The 18796-nt window shown below is 47.0% G+C and overlaps 1 protein-coding gene across 2 annotated transcripts; it reads left to right on the forward strand.

The window, feature by feature from the left end:
* The first annotated feature begins 594 nt into the window (after positions 1-594).
* Positions 595-18790, forward strand: emp2 (epithelial membrane protein 2). Of its 2 annotated transcripts, XR_009938668.1 has the most exons (6): positions 595-743; positions 14666-14779; positions 14984-15089; positions 15407-15547; positions 17348-17575; positions 17812-18790. XR_009938668.1 is itself a non-coding variant. In XM_062532625.1 (5 exons), exons 2-5 carry the CDS (start codon positions 14702-14704, stop codon positions 17515-17517), a joined length of 495 nt encoding a protein of 164 aa, XP_062388609.1. In that variant the 5' UTR covers positions 595-743; positions 14666-14701; the 3' UTR covers positions 17518-18437. The 2 variants fall into 2 exon arrangements, 1 of the variants encoding a protein (XP_062388609.1); XM_062532625.1 differs by having other exon boundaries at positions 17348-18437.
* The last annotated feature ends 6 nt before the right edge of the window (positions 18791-18796 follow it).

An 18796-nucleotide genomic window follows, 5' to 3' on the forward strand; every position in this document is an offset into this window, starting at 1 on the left:
GAGAGAGAGTGGGCAGAAATGGGAAAAGGGTTCTCAGTGGTTGAATTTCGGGGGGCGAAGCAGCAGGATTTAACTGCTTCCTTTGTGAGTAAATCTCCTTCTAGTCCCTTCCTGTTCCTTGCCTCCTGCTCAGGAGGACAGAGAAACAGGATAAGCTCTGCACTCGAGTTTCTCCTCCTCCGAACAGCCGTGCATTTGCAGGAGTGCACCTAAGCCCGCTCACAAACTCAAACAGTGATTCTCATCCACACACCACACGCACAACCAACATAACAAAACTTTTTGAAGGTGTAGCTCGCAACATACAGTAACATCGAACCTTATCATGTAAATGTACGCAGCTCGACACTTCATCAATTTAAGTCTGGCATGGTTTTAATAAAAGAAAGATAGAAAAAAAAGTTGAGCAAAGACAAGCATACTTCCCCCAAGGTCTCACACACGTTCTTCCATCACTTTGTCACTCTGAATAGCATTCACACACCAACTGGTCTGATGCCAATCCCCTCCCACTTCTCCATCTGCAGCACAACAAGTATTAAATTCCAGACCACACCCAGCACTGGGCAGGAACAATTTGGGAGAGGAGGAGTCCCACACTTTTGCTCATTTCACTATTACTACAGTGCTCCCTGCCCCTGGTCACGTTTCTAGGCTACTCACTACACATCATTCAGGCTCCACGTCTCACCATTCTGACCAAAAAGAAGGCCACACTTTGAATTCTTTCATTCTTCTGATCTGTAAGTATTAATCATCTGTTTACTCAACATACTTAATTTATTTTGGGTCTGGAATAGGCTGCCATTAAGGCTAGACTGTGTGTTCTGCTAACCGTTTACTTTTTTGGGGTAGGCTACTTTAGGGATAAATATCACTATATGAAAAGCTTAACTGGAAGCCCGGCATAGTTTCCTGTGTGGTATTAAAAGTTTGAGGTTGCCTGGAGTTTTCAGAGCGTGCGGTGAAAGGGGCGTTGTCAACTGCGTGAGCGTGTGGGACGCGCGCGCTGATGGCGCTAATTGAACCACCGAAGCAATAGGAATTTGTCTGGTGCTGTGTTTATAGTTTGCAGTGTCTGGTGAAACTATTATTAGACTGAGGAATTTAAAGCGTTTATTTAGGCCTCATCAGAATACTGTGTTGTCATTCGAGTGTGTTTGTTAAAGAAAGAGCAATAAGCTCGAATAACGTATCTGGCTGAGCTACAATAAACAACATAAATCGACTGTCTAGACTACTTTAGTGGAGAAATAGCGGGAGTTCAAACTTTTGCCTACCACATGAACTTTTTCTTCCCCTGGTGTCTGGTATGACGCCCCCTGGTGTCAATTTACAAGGTCGTCATAGTAAGTGGTGTGATCAAACTCAATGAGGCAAAGCCAACATTCAGTAACAGCTTTGCTTTGTTTACCCATTTGCCCTTTGTTAATTGACTTCATGAGTATATGTCTTCTTTTTTTCATAGACCTGTAGACTCTTTTTACCATGTGTGGTTTCAGAGCACATTCAATTTCATTTGTGTAAACAAACAAAACTATTTCAAAAAATTATTATAGGCTATACAATCTCTGCTGATAGACTCTCTTGTATCATCATTGTTCACGTGTTTGTGAGGTGGTCACCTCTTTCCATCTCTCTCTCTCTCCATCCCTCTCTCTCCCTGGCACATGTGTGCAGTGAGTGTTGGGGGTTGGGGAGTCGTGTTGTGTTTTCATGAGTGGTCTCGCCCTCGCAGCGTCGTGGATTTCCGGAGGCCTGGCTCCTCTGGGATTAGTGCACAAACAAAAGCCAGCACGGCCGCCACGATCCACACCAAACCGCGCAGCATGCAGAGCTCTGCCTCAGACGACGTGCATGTTTCTCTCACACTTAAAGGCAGAAAAATGAACGCTAACAACAAGCATTGAGAAACAAACAAACAAACAAACAAACAGAAAAAGTGTCAGGAGCAAAAGAAAGCAGGGGAAGAAAGGAGCACTTATTCTTTCCCCTGGACGTCCCTCTTTAGTGTGATTTATGGCCTCGCAATCCGACGGTCCGGCGTGCCGGCCTGATGCTTATCCCCGGGCCGTGTGGCAGCAGCTCATTGTATCTTCAGCTGGCAGCTTTCCAGGCCCTGTCTTAGCGGCTGCTGCTGGAGGCAAATCTCTCGAGGGCCCTTATGCTACGTGTGTGCTTCCATAGGTGTCACTATTTATGTTGCATCGCACGTCTCCTCCTGCTCCTCTCGCCTCTGTGGCATTTTATCCCAGACATTACCCAAGAGCCACTCACAGATAGGCCTTAACACCAGGCCTGACTCTGCTGCTGAGAGCATCCCTGGAGATATGAGAGAGAGTGAGAGAGAGAGAGAGAGAGAGAGAGAGAGAGACCTTTTAGCCAGCATTGGAAAATAGCTGCAATTCCCTGTGAAATCGGGCGGATGGCAAACGTAAAAGTGACATGTAGCCAGTTAAATGACCAATGGCTCACATGAGCTAACAGGCAGACTCTGATTTTCCATGTGTTAATTTTCCATTTTCTAAAACACGTGTGATGATGTGTGGGATTTTTTTTCTCTCTTTTTCTTCAACTTCCACCGTCACGCCACTTTGCTAAGTGTTCTTCTGTCTTCGTGTTCTCTGGTTTATGTGAAACTCGTGCCGCTCATGCATCCCCACAACTTACACACCCTTTCTGTTTGCAAAAAAAAAAGAGAATGAAATCATACCTCCCAGTGGCATAGCGAAAGGCACACACACTCGTGCATAAAAGTGCTGCTTGCAGGACTTTTTGAGATTAGGTGGCGAGTTTTGCGCCTGGCCAGGCAGGGCAGAATAGAGGGGCTTGTCAACGTTCGGGATCAGGAAAGAGCCTCTCCCTCTATTTGCGAGCCAGGCTGAGCTTGCGGCCCTTTTGTGATTCTAAAAGCTGACGGCAAAGCAGAGCAGCCAATGTACTCAGGGCCTGATCACCGCTGTTGTCTTTACTCTGTGTGTGTGTGTATGTGTGTGTGTGTGTGTGTGTGTGTGTGTGTGTGTGTGTGTATGGTGTGTGTGTATGTGTGTGTGTGTGTGGTGGGGGTGTTGGGATGGGGGACTCCGTTAGTGCAAATACCGGGCCCGAGGAAAATGCAGGCATGCAAGCTTTTCTTTTTTGAGTTTCTGTTTGTCTTGTTTTGTGCTTTCACAACAGATCTCAGGACAGCATGCCGGCGACTGTCTTTCCCCCACCAGACAATAGGGTGATGATATGTTGCTGTGAGATAGATACCTTAGAGCCACACCAGCATGCACTGAGGCCCCCCTCAACATGCCCCTGTCCACACCATGAGCTTCATCGAGAGTGGTGCTCACTATCTGAAGCTCAGTGGTGAGCACGAATGCTATCACACTGGAGGGGAAGTTCAAGCAAAGTCTGGATTCTCTTTGGTGTCCTCTAAACGTTTGTGTCAACCAGTTCGAGTTTGTTTTTGCCAGTCAGAGAAAGAATGTGAATACAATCCATCTGTTGTTAATGAACATGGAGTAGAGGTCACAAGGGTGTGTGTGTGTGTGTGGATGGATGTGTGTGTGAGGAGGTGGAGAAGAAAGGGGAAATTATTATTTTTTTATATCTGAGTCACAGTCACACAGTCAGTGGAACAGGTGATGACAGAGAATCTTTGGTTTCCTCATGTGCTGCACTCTCACTCTGTATTCTCTCTGTTTCTCTCTTGCCTGAACCCTGACCTTCTGTCAGTTGATGTTCGTCATGTCTTTACATGGTGGCTATGTGTGTGTGTGTGTGTGTGTGTGTGCGTGTGACTTATAGAGGGTATACGAATATAGTATATAAACAGTGTCCAGTGGCCTTAAATAAACAGATAGACAGAATAGGATAGAGATGGAATGAGTTAGACAGAGAGAGAAAGAGAGATAGACAGACAGACAGAGAGAGAGAGAGAAGCTGAAAGTTAGAGGCTGTCTGGAGCTCTTTAATCTGGCACAGTGTGTTTTGGGCAGTCTGTGTGGTTCCCAGGAGTGAGGCGATAAATTGCAGATGTCTTGCAAACGTTTGTTGGATTCAGAGCGGCATGGAGGTGGAACTGCTGCTCACGTGCACGATCCCAGCCCGCCGGGTCAAGGCAGCCTCAACGCTGTCTGCCAGCAGTCAGACAGACTGACACACACACACACACACACACGCACTAAAACACATACACAAACATGTTAAAAGGGGGCAGTAAAATACAAAAGGGTAGAGAAGCAAGAACAGACACGCACATGGCTTCAAATAACCACACAGACGTACACATGTTATGTACTGTATACACTGGGGGGGGAAGGGCAAGGTTCAGCATCTTCAAACAATCCTACCGCGCCGCAGAGACGTTTGTGTTGATGTGTGCCTGTGTGTATGGGGAGGAGGTATTTGTCTAGCTCTTTCAGACGTGAGGAAAGACACACAGAGTGAAAGGAGACAGTCACTCACTGGTGCACTGCACCGTAAGACTACAATGCAAAGGGAGGTGGGTGGGGTGGGTGGGTGGGTGGGGAGGGGTATAGTGGTGTCTGGTTGAGGGCTGACACAAACACCCGCACTCTTTTAGGAGGAGCACAGAGACACACATGGCTTTGCTATCAGGCTCTCCATAAACCTGGTCAGTTTTGCTGGCGCTACTATGCAATGCACTCTTGCGGCATCTGCTCCTTGCATAAAGCGATCGGAGCCAACGCCAAGCAGCCACCGAGGAGGCCGTAGATCAAGGAGCGGCCTCCCCCAACCCCCCCCCGGCCCCCGACGGCCCATCTCCGCTCGCACTCTCGAGCGAAATAAAGCCGAAAAAAAATGTTTAGTCTTGCATTGCGCCGATTCAGCAAGCGAGAGCTTTAGCAAACACAAACACACCTCGCTTTCTTCTCTTTTGCTCTCGCTCTCCCTGATGTGTGATAGGGATGGACCATGAGCTGGAAAAAACATCCTCTTTCTCTCTCTCTCTCTCTCTCTCTCTCTCTGCGTAAAGGCTCTAGTCAGAGATGAAAGATACTTGGCCAGGACCCAGCGAGTGTGAGAAAGAGGGGAGATTGGCGTTGGCGACGTGAAACAGACCCGCCTCCCTGGGGCATTCACGGTTTCTTTTCTTGTGTGTGTGTGTGTGTGTGTTTAGTTTTTTTTCTTTCTTCTTCTTCTTTCTTTCTTTCTTTTTTTTCTTTGGGCTCCGTCACGTCTGTTTGGGGCCTCCATGTGGGAGCCATTACTCATGCCTGTGCCCCGTCAAGCGCGGAATGCTGTGTGAAAACCAAGGCAGACAGGTAGCACCTGCCCAGATGCCAACGGGCAGCGGAGCCAGACCCGGCTAGCGTCTGGCCCCGCACTGGCCCTGACCTGGTGCCGGTCCGCTGAACTAGCCGGACGGACCCAGCTCGGCTGTGGACTCTGCTGTTCTGTAGGGCGAGCGCACTTCGGGGGGTGGAGGGTTGTTTGGAGATGTATGTGTGAGTGTGTGTGTGCATGTGTGGTGAGGGGGGGTTAGTGAGTAGTACAAACCTTCAGCGGGCTCACACTTCCGAACGTCCAACCCTCTGGTGGCAGATACCTTGGAGATGAAAGCAGTGCAGGGCTGCCAGGCTTTAGGTGATAGGCTTTAAACTCAGCAGGCAGCTAGCGAGACGACTGAGAGTGGAAGTGTGTGTGTGTGTGTGTGTGTGTGTGTGTGTGTTTCTTTCTCTGTTTATGCGGAGGGGTGGGTGTGTATGAGTGCTGTACTTTGCAAAACTTTTCGGCATCTTTGGCAACAAGGAATGCAGCAAAATGAGCACGCTTTATAAAAAAAATACTTGGATAGTTCACTTCCAAATCCACACACAAAAACTAAATATAAACACATAAATGTGTGTGTGTGTGTGTGTGTGTGTGTGTGTGTGTGTGTGTGTTTGTGTGTGTGTGTGTGTGTGTGTGTGTGTGTGTGTGTTTGTGTGTGTGTGTGTGTGTGTGTGTGTGTAACAGCAGGTTTATGTGTGTGTATTTGTGTGTGTGAACACATGTCTGGAAGTGCTTGTGAAATAGACACTCTGTAGGAATTCCCTCAGCTTCACAGGGGTCACGACCCCAACAGCTCCGTCATCCTCCCCCTCTGCCTGGTCATGAATGAGCGAGATGGAGGAGTACCTCAGATAGCTGCTGTCCGTCTGTCCGTCTGTCTGTCTGTGCCAACACTACGGATCCAGAAGACTAATGAGGCATAACTCTACTTAAGGAACGTTTATCTTCTGCTCATCACATCATTCCGTCCGAATGTCTCAGTGTGTCTGAGACCTCTCTCTCTCTCTCTCTCTCTCTCTCTCTCTGTCTCTCTCTCTCTTTTAGTCCGAGCCTTTTTGTCAGCCAAGTCGCTGCCTCCAGACTGGAGTTCGGGATGCCTGTTTGACACGGCATTCTTCTTCACTGAGGGTGCTTCCTCTACGTCCCACTTAGCCTTCCGCCACCTGTCTGTCAGCTCGGCTGGCCTGTCTGGGCTACAGTGGCTGGAGTGCAGCGTAGCGCAAGGCCAGGCACAGGGTGGGGCTTATATCGTTCCGTTGGACTGTACCCAGAACAGCACACAGGCTCTTGACGACAAAAAAACCCTCCCCTCCCACTGGACTGATGCCAGGGAAGAACTGAGGCCTTTGTGTGTTCTCTAAAAATAAAGTCACTGCCACCGCCATTGTTGTACGTGCACACACAAATGATGGCGTAGGGGATGGGTTGTGTTTCACACACAGGCCAACAAGGATGAGGGAGTTGAGGGGGGGGGGGGGGGGTGTGGAGGAGGAGGCGGGGGAGAGGGCACATCCCAAGCAGCACAAAACGAAGGTCTTGATTTTTTCCCTTTTGGACTGAACGTTTTCAAGGCTTTTGTCCCCACTGCACCCTCCATCCCGCCGCCACCCTCCTCCTCCAGCCCATTCATCCGCAGTAATAATGTGTTAAAGCGTGGTTGGAGTTGCGCCTATGCAGTAAAAACAAGCCCGTATAAATATCTCAGTGTTGAGCTCAGGCATGGCGTCTCTTGAGCAGCCCCACTCGCGCTCGCTGAAATGGCCCTTTGTCTCAGTCCGGCCTGGAAAACAAAGAGCGGGCTGTCAAAGGAGTCGAAAAAGAAAAAATGGCTATCACCTCGATTCAGACTAAACAGTTTTGAGATTGTTATTTTGCTTTGTTTGTTTCTCTCTCTCTCTCATCCCCAAAACTGGAGAGACTGAACGAAGGAGAGAGGGAACGAGAGGAGGAAGAATATTAGAGTTGACAGAGTGCTTCCAAGATGAGTGCCGCAGGGACATTTTCATCAATTTGACACAGCAAATTGAAAAGTAGCCGCCAGCTCGCCGGCCTACAAACACCTTGAAACGGAAAAAAGGGGGGAAAAAACAAAACAAAAAAAAGGAAGAAGAAGAAAGCGTTGGAGCTCCGTCGCTACTGTTGTCCTCCCTCCTTGTGTGGCACATCTGTTTACAATGAGACGCAGAAATGAAAGTAAATGCATTACGAGATATCTGCGGCTTTTTAAAAGATTGCTCTGTGTCGGGGAATATTGATCGTAATTAAATCATTGTCTGCGGGTTTGGGGGCCCGCCAGCGCGTTCCTCCCTCCCTCCCTCCCTGCAGAGCAGATGGGTCTTGCTTGTAGTCGGACTGGCTCCAGTGATGTGCAGCAGCAGTGCCAGAAAAGCTTATCTGCAACCTCCATCCTCCCATCCTGTCCGTGACAGACGAGGAAGATGGAGAATCCTGCCGGGATGCTCCCACTCGCAGAAGCAGCAAGGGGCTGTCATCTCTCTGTCGGCCATTGAACCCTTCTCTAACTTCTGCTTACACAAACATAGGTGAAGTTATATAATTGAGGCTGGCTGTAAATTGCTTGTGTGGAGTAGTACCTGGGTATTTGTCTTGGCTGTTCCACTTCATTCAAAGCTATAGTGTAGCATGAATGTGCAGAGATAAGGCTCATGCAAAAGGCTTGCTACAGGTTGTTGGAGGAGCTACAAAGGCCTTGGAAGTAGACAGTCAGAGGTTAAAAGTGTGTGTAAATTTGCTCCAAATAGTTGGGCAAGAGGGGTTAATTTGGGGTCACCAATTTTTATCTAAACACAAACAGCTTTAAGTGATCATAACTAAAACAGACCTCAAAGACAACAATGGCAACCGTGATAAAAATGAGCTGATCAATCAGCTGGGGGGCAACTGCTGTGACAGACAGGCAAGGCTTGTGAACTTCTGACCCGTATGGTAGCTATGGACTCCAGAACAGCTTCAGGTCAGGGGCTGCTGCATTCCAGAACCTACAGCTCGGTGGTGTTTGCAGCAGCACAGACCTGAGACCTGTGAGTGAGCAGCAGCAGCAGCAGCAGCAGCAGAACTGCCGCTCCGACCGTAAAAGCTCAAACTGCACGAGGAAATACCAGAGGCAAACGAGAGCGCATCGTCAGCCGTCCAGCCGCTGGCCCCGAGTCAAAGACACGTTTCCTGTGCGGAGTGATGGATGTGTGATGGCCACTGTTCAGGCTGAATTGGATCCCCCCTCTCTCTCTCTCTCTCTCTCTCTCTCTCTCTCTCTCTCTCTCTCTCTCTCTCTCTCTCTCTCATCGCTCTCTTTTCCATACCTCTGCTGCTCGCGGGGTAAGAAATCACACTGTTAAGGTTTAACTGTGGTTTACCTCTTGGGTCTCGGGCAGGTCACCACACAGTGGGAGCAGCATGTATGTGCTAGCATTGAGTACTGGCGGAATGTATAGCTTCAGTGAAATACGAGTTGTGAGACGTAAATATCTGCCACATGGTTTGAGGTAAATGACTAAATGATACAACATGATAGTCGTGTTATAGTGGTGGTCTGATATTAAAGTGCCACTTATCTTCCACACACACACACACACACACACACACACACACACACACACACACACACACACACACACACACTCACACACACACACACACAGACAGATAAAGCAAGAGCCTTTTGAAAGGCTGTACCCTGGGAGTCACGTGTCTTGAGTCGAAAGCTGTCAATCAAGCAGCTGGAAACAGGGTTGCACCAGGCACATGACCTACGAGGGAGAACTCTGAGCTAGAGTGAGTGAGTGAATGAGAGAGGCAGACACTGACTGCCCATAACACATACATACACGTGTAAATCTCTCTCTCTCTCTCTCTCTTTCTCTAAAAGCCACAGACGGAGCTTTGCAGGGTGGCGTTTGCAGCGTGGAGTTTTCCCTTTGGCTTTTCCATCATTTGTTCCATGACTGCAGTGTCTGTTTTCAACAGTGGCTGATTTGGAAGCATGTTGGCGACTGTGGCTTTGTTTTATGAAAAAAAAACAAAAAAAAAAGACATTAAAAAAGTGAAACTCAAGTCAGCGTTTTCCATCGAGCTTCGCGGGAACCAAGATGAGGTTGTTTGGCAGAGAGAGAGAGAGTGAGAGAGTACGAGAGATGGAGAGAGAGAGAGAGTGAGAGAGAGAGAGAGAGAGAGAGAGAAAGAGAGGGCAGTAACAGTAACAGCAGTAGCAGCAGCTCTCCCTAAAAAGCTGACTCCAATTCATTTGCTAATGATATTTTATAGGTCCACAAACCTTCGAGAGGGAAACTCGACTGTCATTACCAAACCGCAGCCCTGCAGATAGGGAGCCCTTTACAGCACGGCGTAATCCTGCCCCCTTTTCCAAGACAAACGCTCGCTGGTCTTCATGTTCCATCGCACATTAACTTTTACAGGATCCATAGCCCCGTACCCCATTACCGGGCTCAACTAAAAGCTGGAATGACCCCTTCCTGTCCCCCCCCCCCCCCTTCCTCCACCTTCTTATGAGCAAAAGCAGCTGCATTGCAGATGTGCGGGAGCTTAAGGGTCCACAGTGGGTGGGTGATTGACTCTGATGTATGGACGGGCCCTACAAATTTCATTCATCATAAAATGTAATTGCGAGTCAATTACGGCGCTGGGTGACAGGGGCCGTTTACGTTGGCGATTAATTGCCGCCATTTTTGCAATCAATTGTGGTTATTTGCCATGATTACATCAGGGCAATGCTGTGTGCGGTGTGTGTGTGTGTGTGTGTGTGTGTGTGTGTGTGTGTGTGTGTGTGTGTGTGTGTGTGTGTGTGTGTGTGTGTGTGTGAATGAGACCAATTCATGTGTGCTTCTCAGAATCCGGTCGTGGTGAAGGAGGTTTTTTCCCCAGTGGTGGTGGCACAGAGATGACATGAGATATCCCATGTAATACACGCTTCAAGAACAGGGGGCTTATCTGAAGAATGCTTGGGTGAGCACTGGCTCACAGCTGCTACGTGTTGCGAGAGTTGTGTGGAATTGTCCATAAAGCCGATTTTTCACGCTCTTTATCAACAGCCGCGGGAAAAAAAAAAAAAAAAAAAGAAACCTCCACAATGACCGCTTGTTCCTGGGAACCAGAGTCCTTAGGGCGTGTGCACAGGACCAAGAGCAGGAGATAGGACACATCCGGGACTGAGTTGAAGTCAAGTCAGGGGTGTGAAAATGTGTGAAAGTGAACGTGCAGCAGGCCTCTCGCGTTTCCCTGGGCCTCTTTCTTTTAATTGCCTATGTCTTAGCTGACTTAAAGTAACATGACCCCACCACCACTGCACAGTCAAGCTCCAATGGGACCTCTGTATCACCAAGATCTATGGAGAACAGTGTTTCTGTTGTGTGGCCCTCAAAATACAGCCGAGCGCACTGACTGGAGATGGTTGAGATAAGTGAAAGCTTGCAGGACTGCTTGACAGTCTATTAAAAAAAGGGAAGTATTTAACTTGTCTGGAGTGCTCATAGATTGTATCTGACGCAGACGTAGACTGTTGTGTCTAGTGAAGTCATCCACTTTCGATTCTTTAGCCCCTCTGCGCTAGCATCGTGTCATTCCAGAACACTCCGAAGTGATTGGTTAAGAGGAGCAAAGTTTGGTTTCTGGATGTTTTCATTTGCTCCCTCTCTTTCTCTCTCTCTCTCTCTCTCTCTCTCTCTCGCTCTCTTCCTCTCTCCCTTTTGTCTTTTCTCGGTTCGTTTTCCTCCCCACCTCTCGTCGAGATTCCTTTCCCTCCATTTCCAGCCGTCTGTCTGTCCCTCCCTCTCTCCTCCTCCTGCCCGTCCCTCGCTCCACCCAGCCCAGCCTCCGCCCCCCCCTCCGCCCCCGCCCCCCCGTCTCAGGGCCAGGCATCTGTGGAGAAAATGAGAACCATGTGTGGAGCAGGGACCACGCCGCCGCCCCTCCGTCCAACCAACCAACCAGCCAACCAGCCACCCACCCAGCTCCACCGCACCACTTCACACTTCAGGAAAAAGCACAACAGCAGCAGCAGAAGCAGCAGCAGCTGGGAAGCCAAGGCTCTCTTGGATGGTGGAACAGCTTTGATTGCCCTCAACACCCCTTCCCCCCGTTACCCATGCCCACTGCAGAGAAAAGCTGGATGGGGGGTTGTTTGTTTTTAATGAAAAATAGTTGCCTGCGTCCTTCCTCTACACATACCTTTGGTTTGGTCTATAGATATGGTATACAGAGCGTCGCCGAGTTGCCAGATAAGTGCGGTTGGCTGTGTGTGTGTGTGTGTGTGTGTGTGTGTGTGTGTGTGTGTGTGTGATGTCCACCCGCCACCCACGGTTCGGTCTTTCTCTCTCTCTCGCTCCCCTTCGGGCACTTCCCTTCCCTCCTGCAAGCCTCGGAGGCCAGTGCGGGAGCCTGCTTCCTGTCAGCTGATGTGGTTTGCTTTTATTGTGACTCCATGTTGGCGGGAGCTTAAGGCCTGCTTGGCTTGGCTGGCTGGCTGACTGGGCTGGGATGGGCCGGGCCGGGCCGGGCTGGCAGGCTCGCCACGCGTGTGCCAAAATGGGGAACACGGGGCGTGCCCATTTCACAGAAAATGTGTTCATCCGTCTCGTGCGGGAATCACCTTTTCGATGTCAGCAGGCTGGTAAACAGGAAGCCATGATTTAATGTCAGGCTGTCAGTAGTGACACGTGTTAGTCAAATAGTTTATTCTAGAGGAATTACTGGTAGACCTTTTTTTTTGCAGCATTCACAGAAGGTGTTTGATGAGGTCCTTGTCTACATCAGGGAAGTCTTACTGAGCCGCACGGATGACACTCATTACCTTAACCCTCATGTTGTCCTCAAATCTTACCGACGTTCGTTATCCTTGGGGTCAATTTGACCCCAGCTAACAAAACTCTCAAAAAATGATTGAAATTGAAATCATTTACCCAGTTTTTTTTGTGGTAGGTACTTAACAAGAGTGTAATAACCACCATCAACAGCCCTAAAAAACAATCCCACCCCTCTACACCCCTTTATGAACCCTGGAACCCTGGCTGGCAATATGGCCAATCCAGTGTCAACAGCCCAAAGGCTGAGTTTTTGGCCTTTTTCAGACCTGCCATAAAAACTTATATGTAATATGTACTTGTTTATGTGATAATGATAATAAGTACATGTTATCATACTATTACAATAATAATATTCATATTGTGTCAAATATTCATTTACCTCATGTTTCATAAAAATGGGGTCAAATTGACCCCAAGAACACCAACGTAACTATTTTTTTTACAGGACATTGGAAACATATTTTTGTGCAAATTTCATGTTTACTCTGTTGTACCCTTCAAATGAGGAAAAGTCATGAAACTTGAAGCAAAACAAAAAAAGTGAACCATATATTTTATGATGTTAAACATGGCTTGGGGTCAAATTGACCCCAAGGACAAGATGAGGGTTAAGCACATTCACTAGCATCATGACAATGTTTTTGTCTAGCTCTTAAGTCTCCATGATGCTTTGTTAAAGGAGTGTGTTGAGTGAGTCATTTTTTACTGTGAACAGAACCTATCAACAGGCGATCTTGCTTTGAATGAATCCATTTGTAGCTGCCAAGCTTCTCTTTAACACCCTCAATCGGTATGATTTGTCACAGTAGTTAGGGAGTGGGTCTTGGCTCGCACGCCGAGGAGAATTCACAGAGGGGTCAGCGGAGGATGCACGAAGAGGAGGCCGCTTCTCGTCTGTGTTGTTGTTGGGCGAGACGTTGAAAAAACGTTGATCTGCTTAATCATGGGCTCCGCAGTTCATGAATGGCGCTGATCCTCGCAGCAGATGGCTCCGGCCCAGTTTAAACTCAGGCACATTAGACGAGAGTGAAGTGGAGGAAGAGGAGCGAGCCGCGGCAAATGTCTCTCATATGATTAGGCGCCGCATTTCGGAATGATCTCGTTACAGCCGGAGATAACCAGTCAAGTGGTTTGACGAGTGCGCCACCATGACCTGTCATTGCGAGCCGTTTCTCTCCTCGCGTGTAATGAACTGAGTCATTGAGTGACTCAGATGCCCTCTCGCTCGCTCGCTCGCTCTTCCCCATCTCAAGTCCCATTTCGCTGCCACTTCGGAGCCCCAAATCGACATGTTTTGTCATCGTGAGATGATTTGGCACGACACAATATTATGGTCTTTATTTGGCCAGTGTCGCAGGATGTGGTGGAGTGATTCAGAGAGCAGGAAATGAAGTGCTATCATGCAAATGTGAACGAGCACATATTTAACCCCGTCCCACTCTCTCACTCAGTTTTTATTTTTTCTCTCTCTCTCTCTCTCTCCCTCTCTCTCTCTACACACACACACACACACACACACACACACACACACACACACACACAAGAGTAGGAAAAAATCTTGGAGCTTCCAGAATGACTCAAGATTTGGAGGTTAGGATGATGTGGAGTTGTGTGTGTGTGTGTGTGTGTGTGTGTGTGTGTGTGTGTGTGTGTGTGTGTGTGTGTGTGTGTCTGTGTGTATATGTGTGTGTGTGTGTGTGCGTATGTGTGTGTAGTGGGGGGGGGGAGGTGTTCAGAAGCTACAGTCTCCCCAACTCCTCAGTCCTGAACAGTGTGGCCCATCGGGGCTCTGAGTCCATCGGGCTCTCGCTCCCGTGGTCATATCCGCTGCATGGTGTACAGAGGAGCAGACGCTAGCTCAGGGCTGCCGCTGCCGCGCCGTTACCTCATCGATAGAGCAGGCAAACGTGCGGCGCGTTGGGCTGCACTCTGGATGGATCCCTCACTCCCCTCCGCTTCCCCTGGGACACATGAGGACACACGGCTCAGAGCTGCACGCATCAGGACACGAGGGAAATCCTTGGATGCTGTCAGAGAGAGAGAGAGAGAGAAAGAAAGAGAGAGAGGAAGATAGAAAGAGAGAGAGAGAGAGAGAGAGAGAGTTCATTCCTCCTGGCATCGGGCTCCTCTAGTTGAGCTGATGCATATGTGTTTGGGTGTTTTACAGTGTGCATCAACATAACTATTCCAGTATCTTAACTGACTCATAAAACCCTATCCACAGTCTCTATGCTCAGACTATGGCCGTGCAGTAACTTCCAGGCTTATTACATTTATAACATTTGTTGTATACATCAATAAGTAAACATATTACATGGCAACCGCTACGTTTACAGTCAGCTCTTATTTTGGGGAAGAGGGGAAGAGTCTGGGGGTTATATTTTCATAAAAGTGTTTAGTTTACCCTGAGGAATTTCATTTTTCCAGGACAAGTCACTCGGTGTCTTTTGTTTTGTTTTACAGCTGCAGTCCACGTCTTCTGCAGATATAAATAGTCTCATGGAAGGATGTTTGGATCATTTTTTTTGTTCTTTTGTCTCCAGATTCCTCGCTGCTAGTCCTGAGTTCTCACCACCACCATGTTGGTAATACTGGCCTTCATCATCCTATTCCACATAGTCTCTGCCATCCTCCTATTCATAGCAACAATAAACAATGTGAGTATGAAACAGGCAGCCTTACCTTAATGGTATATCCCATAATAAGTATAATAAAGTATAAAAGCATCAAGTATAATTAAGTTTATATCGCCACTTTCCCTCTTCCTCTTTTACTGGGACTCCTCGTATCTGTCTTGTCCATCTTATTATGTCCTAATCTCATCCTGCTTGAACTTTGACCTTTTCTCTCCTCCCTCCCAGGCCTGGTGGGTTGTTGGAAACGAGAACGCCTTATATGCTGACCTCTGGTACATCTGCAATAAAACGTTTTGCGGACCCATACCCAACAGCGCATCCACCGAAGCAGGTATCCAACACGAGCAGCAGCGCTCGCCTATGACTTATGCATGCGGGAATGAGTCGGTGCCAATCTGTAGTCATGCATAATACACACTGATTTATGTAAAGCTGGACACAGTTTCCAAGTGAGGTGGGGGGGAAGGGGAAGGATGCTGTCAATAATGTAGGAGCCTTTGTTTTGTTGCCTTCCATTGGCCACGTGCGTAGAATCTCCCAGGATTCCGTGAGAGTTCAGGCATGAGTATACTGTATAATTAATCTGGAGACATCAAAATGAGACACACTGTACTTCTCCCCCCCCCCCCCCCCCCTCCTCCTCAACAGGCTACCTCCAGGCTGTGCAGGCGACGATGATCCTGTCCACCATCTTGTGCTGTGTGGGCTTCTTCGTGTTCATCCTGCAGCTCTTCCGTCTGAAGCAGGGCGAACGCTTCGTCTTCACCGCCATCATCCAGCTGCTGTCTTGTGAGTCTTCACTCTCGACGGTCGAGAAACATGTGTTTACGACAGCGGTTTAAAGTAGAACACAGAGTCACCGAAGTTATTGCTGGCTGCCGTTGCATTAGAATTGGTTGTAACAATCTCTATAGGAGATCATTTCCATTGAGATAAATGATCTTGTTTTTAAGGGGTAATTTGCGACAATACAAGTTAACACATATGACATAACATAATCTATACACCAACACATAATCAAACAGAAGCCCACTTAACACATAGCACAATCGTCAAAGACAGTCGTAATGTTCTAATGATTTGAATCTGATTTTTACCTACATACACTATATTGCCAAAAGTATTGGGTCACCTGCCTTGACCCCCATATGAACTTCTGTCACAGTCTATTCTTAATCCATAGGGTTTAATATGACGATGGTCCACCCTTTGCGGCTATAACAGCTTCAACTATTCTAGGAAGGCTTTCCACAAGGTTTAGGAGTGTTATATGGACGTTTCTGACCATTCTTCCAGAGGCGCATTTGTGAGGTTATACACTGATATTGGACGAGGCGACTGGCTCTCAGTCTGCACTCTAATTCTATTAGATTGAGGCCTTCTATTGGTTGAGGTCAGGACTCTGTGCAGGCCAGCCAAGTTCATCCACACCAAACTCTGTCACCCATCTCTGTATGGACCTTGCTTGGTGCACTGGTGCACAGTCATGTTGGAACAGGAAGTGGCCATCCCTAAACTCTTCCCACAAAGTTGTGAGCATGGAATTGTCCAAAATCTCTTGGTTAATGCTGAAGCATTTAGAGTTCCTTTCACTGGAACTAAGAGGACAAGCCCAGCTTGGGGATGGCCCCTTCCTGTTCCAACATGACTGTACACCAGTGCACAAAGCAAGGTCCAGAAAGACAAAGATGACAGAGTTTGGTGTGGATGAACTTGACTGGCCTGCACAGAATCCTGACCTCAACCGAACAGAACACCTTTGAGGTGAATTAGACATAAACACACACCTAAACTTTGTCGAAAGCCTTCCCAGAAGAGTTGAAGCTGTTGCAAAGGGTGGACTGACGTCATATCAAACCCTATGGATTAATAGAATGTGACTGAAGTTCATATGGGGTTCAAGGTAGGCGACCCAATACTTTTGGCAATACAGTGTACATTTTGCACACATTCCAACTATTTCTCAGATAGTGGCTCAGAGACTATGGCCAGATCCACTCTACAAAAATAATGCAATGTCCGCAACACCGCTTTTAGCTCACATAATTGTTGTGTTTTTTTTTAGATAGGTAACATTTTGACCCTGCTGGGTCTTCTTCAGGCAAAAAGAATGTCTTTCAGCAGAATATCTTACAGCAGGATCATTAAAAGAAAAGACAAAATGAATAAATATGAGATCTAAAAGCAGTGTTGCGGACATTAGCCTACATTCTTTTACTGCAAGTTTCTGTAAAAGAAACTGTACCTGCCAAAAGGTGGAATGGGCACACAATGGGTGCCTCTCATGCGTCTTTTCCACATCCTCCCTTTCTTCCTCGCTCTTCGTCCTCACTGATCAACATCAAGAATGATGGGGCGGCAACAATGGGATAGTCTATCCAGAGTTAGTTATAGTAGATCAGTGGGAACGAGCCTGGAGGACCGAGCATCGAGGATTGAGGAGAGATGCTGAGAGGCGCCCAATAACTCTTTTTGTGAACGTCAGATCCATTCTAGACCCAGCTATTTTTCCTGCTAAAAGTCAATCTAAAATGACAAAATTCCCTCTCTTTTCGCTTCTGTTCTGTTCTCTTCTCTCTCCCCTCCCAGCGCTGTGCGTGATGATTGGCGCCTCCATCTACACGGCCCAGCGCACGTCCTTCCAGGGAAAGAGTCTGGAGAATGGCAACTACGGCTACACCTTTGTCTTAGCCTGGATCGCCTTCCCCATGACTTTGATCAGTGGTCTGATGTATCTAGTTTTGAGAAAGCGCAAATAGACAGAACTCATCACCTCACCATTGCCAAGAAGCTACATTGCCTTGAGCAATTTTTTCTGTAAATATTCTTATTTTTATGTGTAGTTTTAAATACCAAATGCCGAAAATATAAAAGAAAATCAAAAGAAATCGTCTTATTATTAAGTGTAGTATACTGGAATCTTTTTTTCATTAGGAAAATGGTATGATATGTAGAATTTTAACCCTTTTTTTGTCAATAAAATACAAAACCTCCAAAAAAAAAAATCATTGTTGAACCAAATCCATGAAAAATATGCAATGCTGTGATTTCAGGAGCTTTACACCCGGGAATGAATTTGCAAACTTGAAACCAAAGATGCTCCATGCTTCAACCTGTTCAAGAACAAGCACTTACAAAAACCACTATGCAGTTTATTCATTAGCTATAGGTTCATGGTCCAGTCATATTTCACCTGGACACAGCTCCACTCCAAAACATGGCCATCTGGCTGCAGTCTCCGCAGCATCTTTGACCATTAGATGGGTGAAAAGCCAAAGAAGGAAAAACTAAATAAGGTCAGGTTGTTTTTGGGCAGGGCACTAGACTATACTTGAAACGGAGTAAATTGTTGACGGTGGGGGGGGGGGGAAGCTGCATAATTGTGCCTGTTCTTGTGAATTAGTCTTTTTCACTAGAGTTTTATCCATAGTTCTGAATTGTATTGCATGTTTTGTTGTACTTCGCCTTATTTTAGCTTAAATGCATCAGTAAATCCATTATTGTTTTGTAGATCATGCGTTATACATTTAGAGACCAATGCCTCCTGGGGCTTTAGGATTATTTGGAATATTGAGTGATAGGAGGTGAGGATTGTGTATGAATCCCAGACCAAATCTCATCAAGTCACCTCTCATAACGAGCAAAGAGTAGCAAATGTGATATATATATATATATATATATATATAAAAAAAATAATACATACAAATTTGAGCAACTTTTGACAAAGACTGTATTTATTGTGTAGTAAATGCATTGTGTTGCTGTTAATATTTTTGCAATGAAGTATTTGACCCAAAAGCTTGAAACCAATTTCCTTCTGGCATATGATATGAAGTAGTGTAGGTTAGGGTCTTCAAATGTTTGTAATTGGATGCAATCTCAGCCAAAGGCAGCTTCTTTTTCTCTGCTTATATCTTCTCACTTGCTCAACCTCTCGCCTCTTCCTGTATTTCCAAAGAGACAGACCCCCAGCCAGGGCTCGAAAAGTTGTTTTTTTTTTGTGGTCATAATTAAAACGCATTTTACATTAAAGTGCGT

This window comes from Sardina pilchardus, chromosome 3, assembly GCF_963854185.1.
Source record: "Sardina pilchardus chromosome 3, fSarPil1.1, whole genome shotgun sequence".
NCBI lineage: Eukaryota > Metazoa > Chordata > Actinopteri > Clupeiformes > Clupeidae > Sardina > Sardina pilchardus.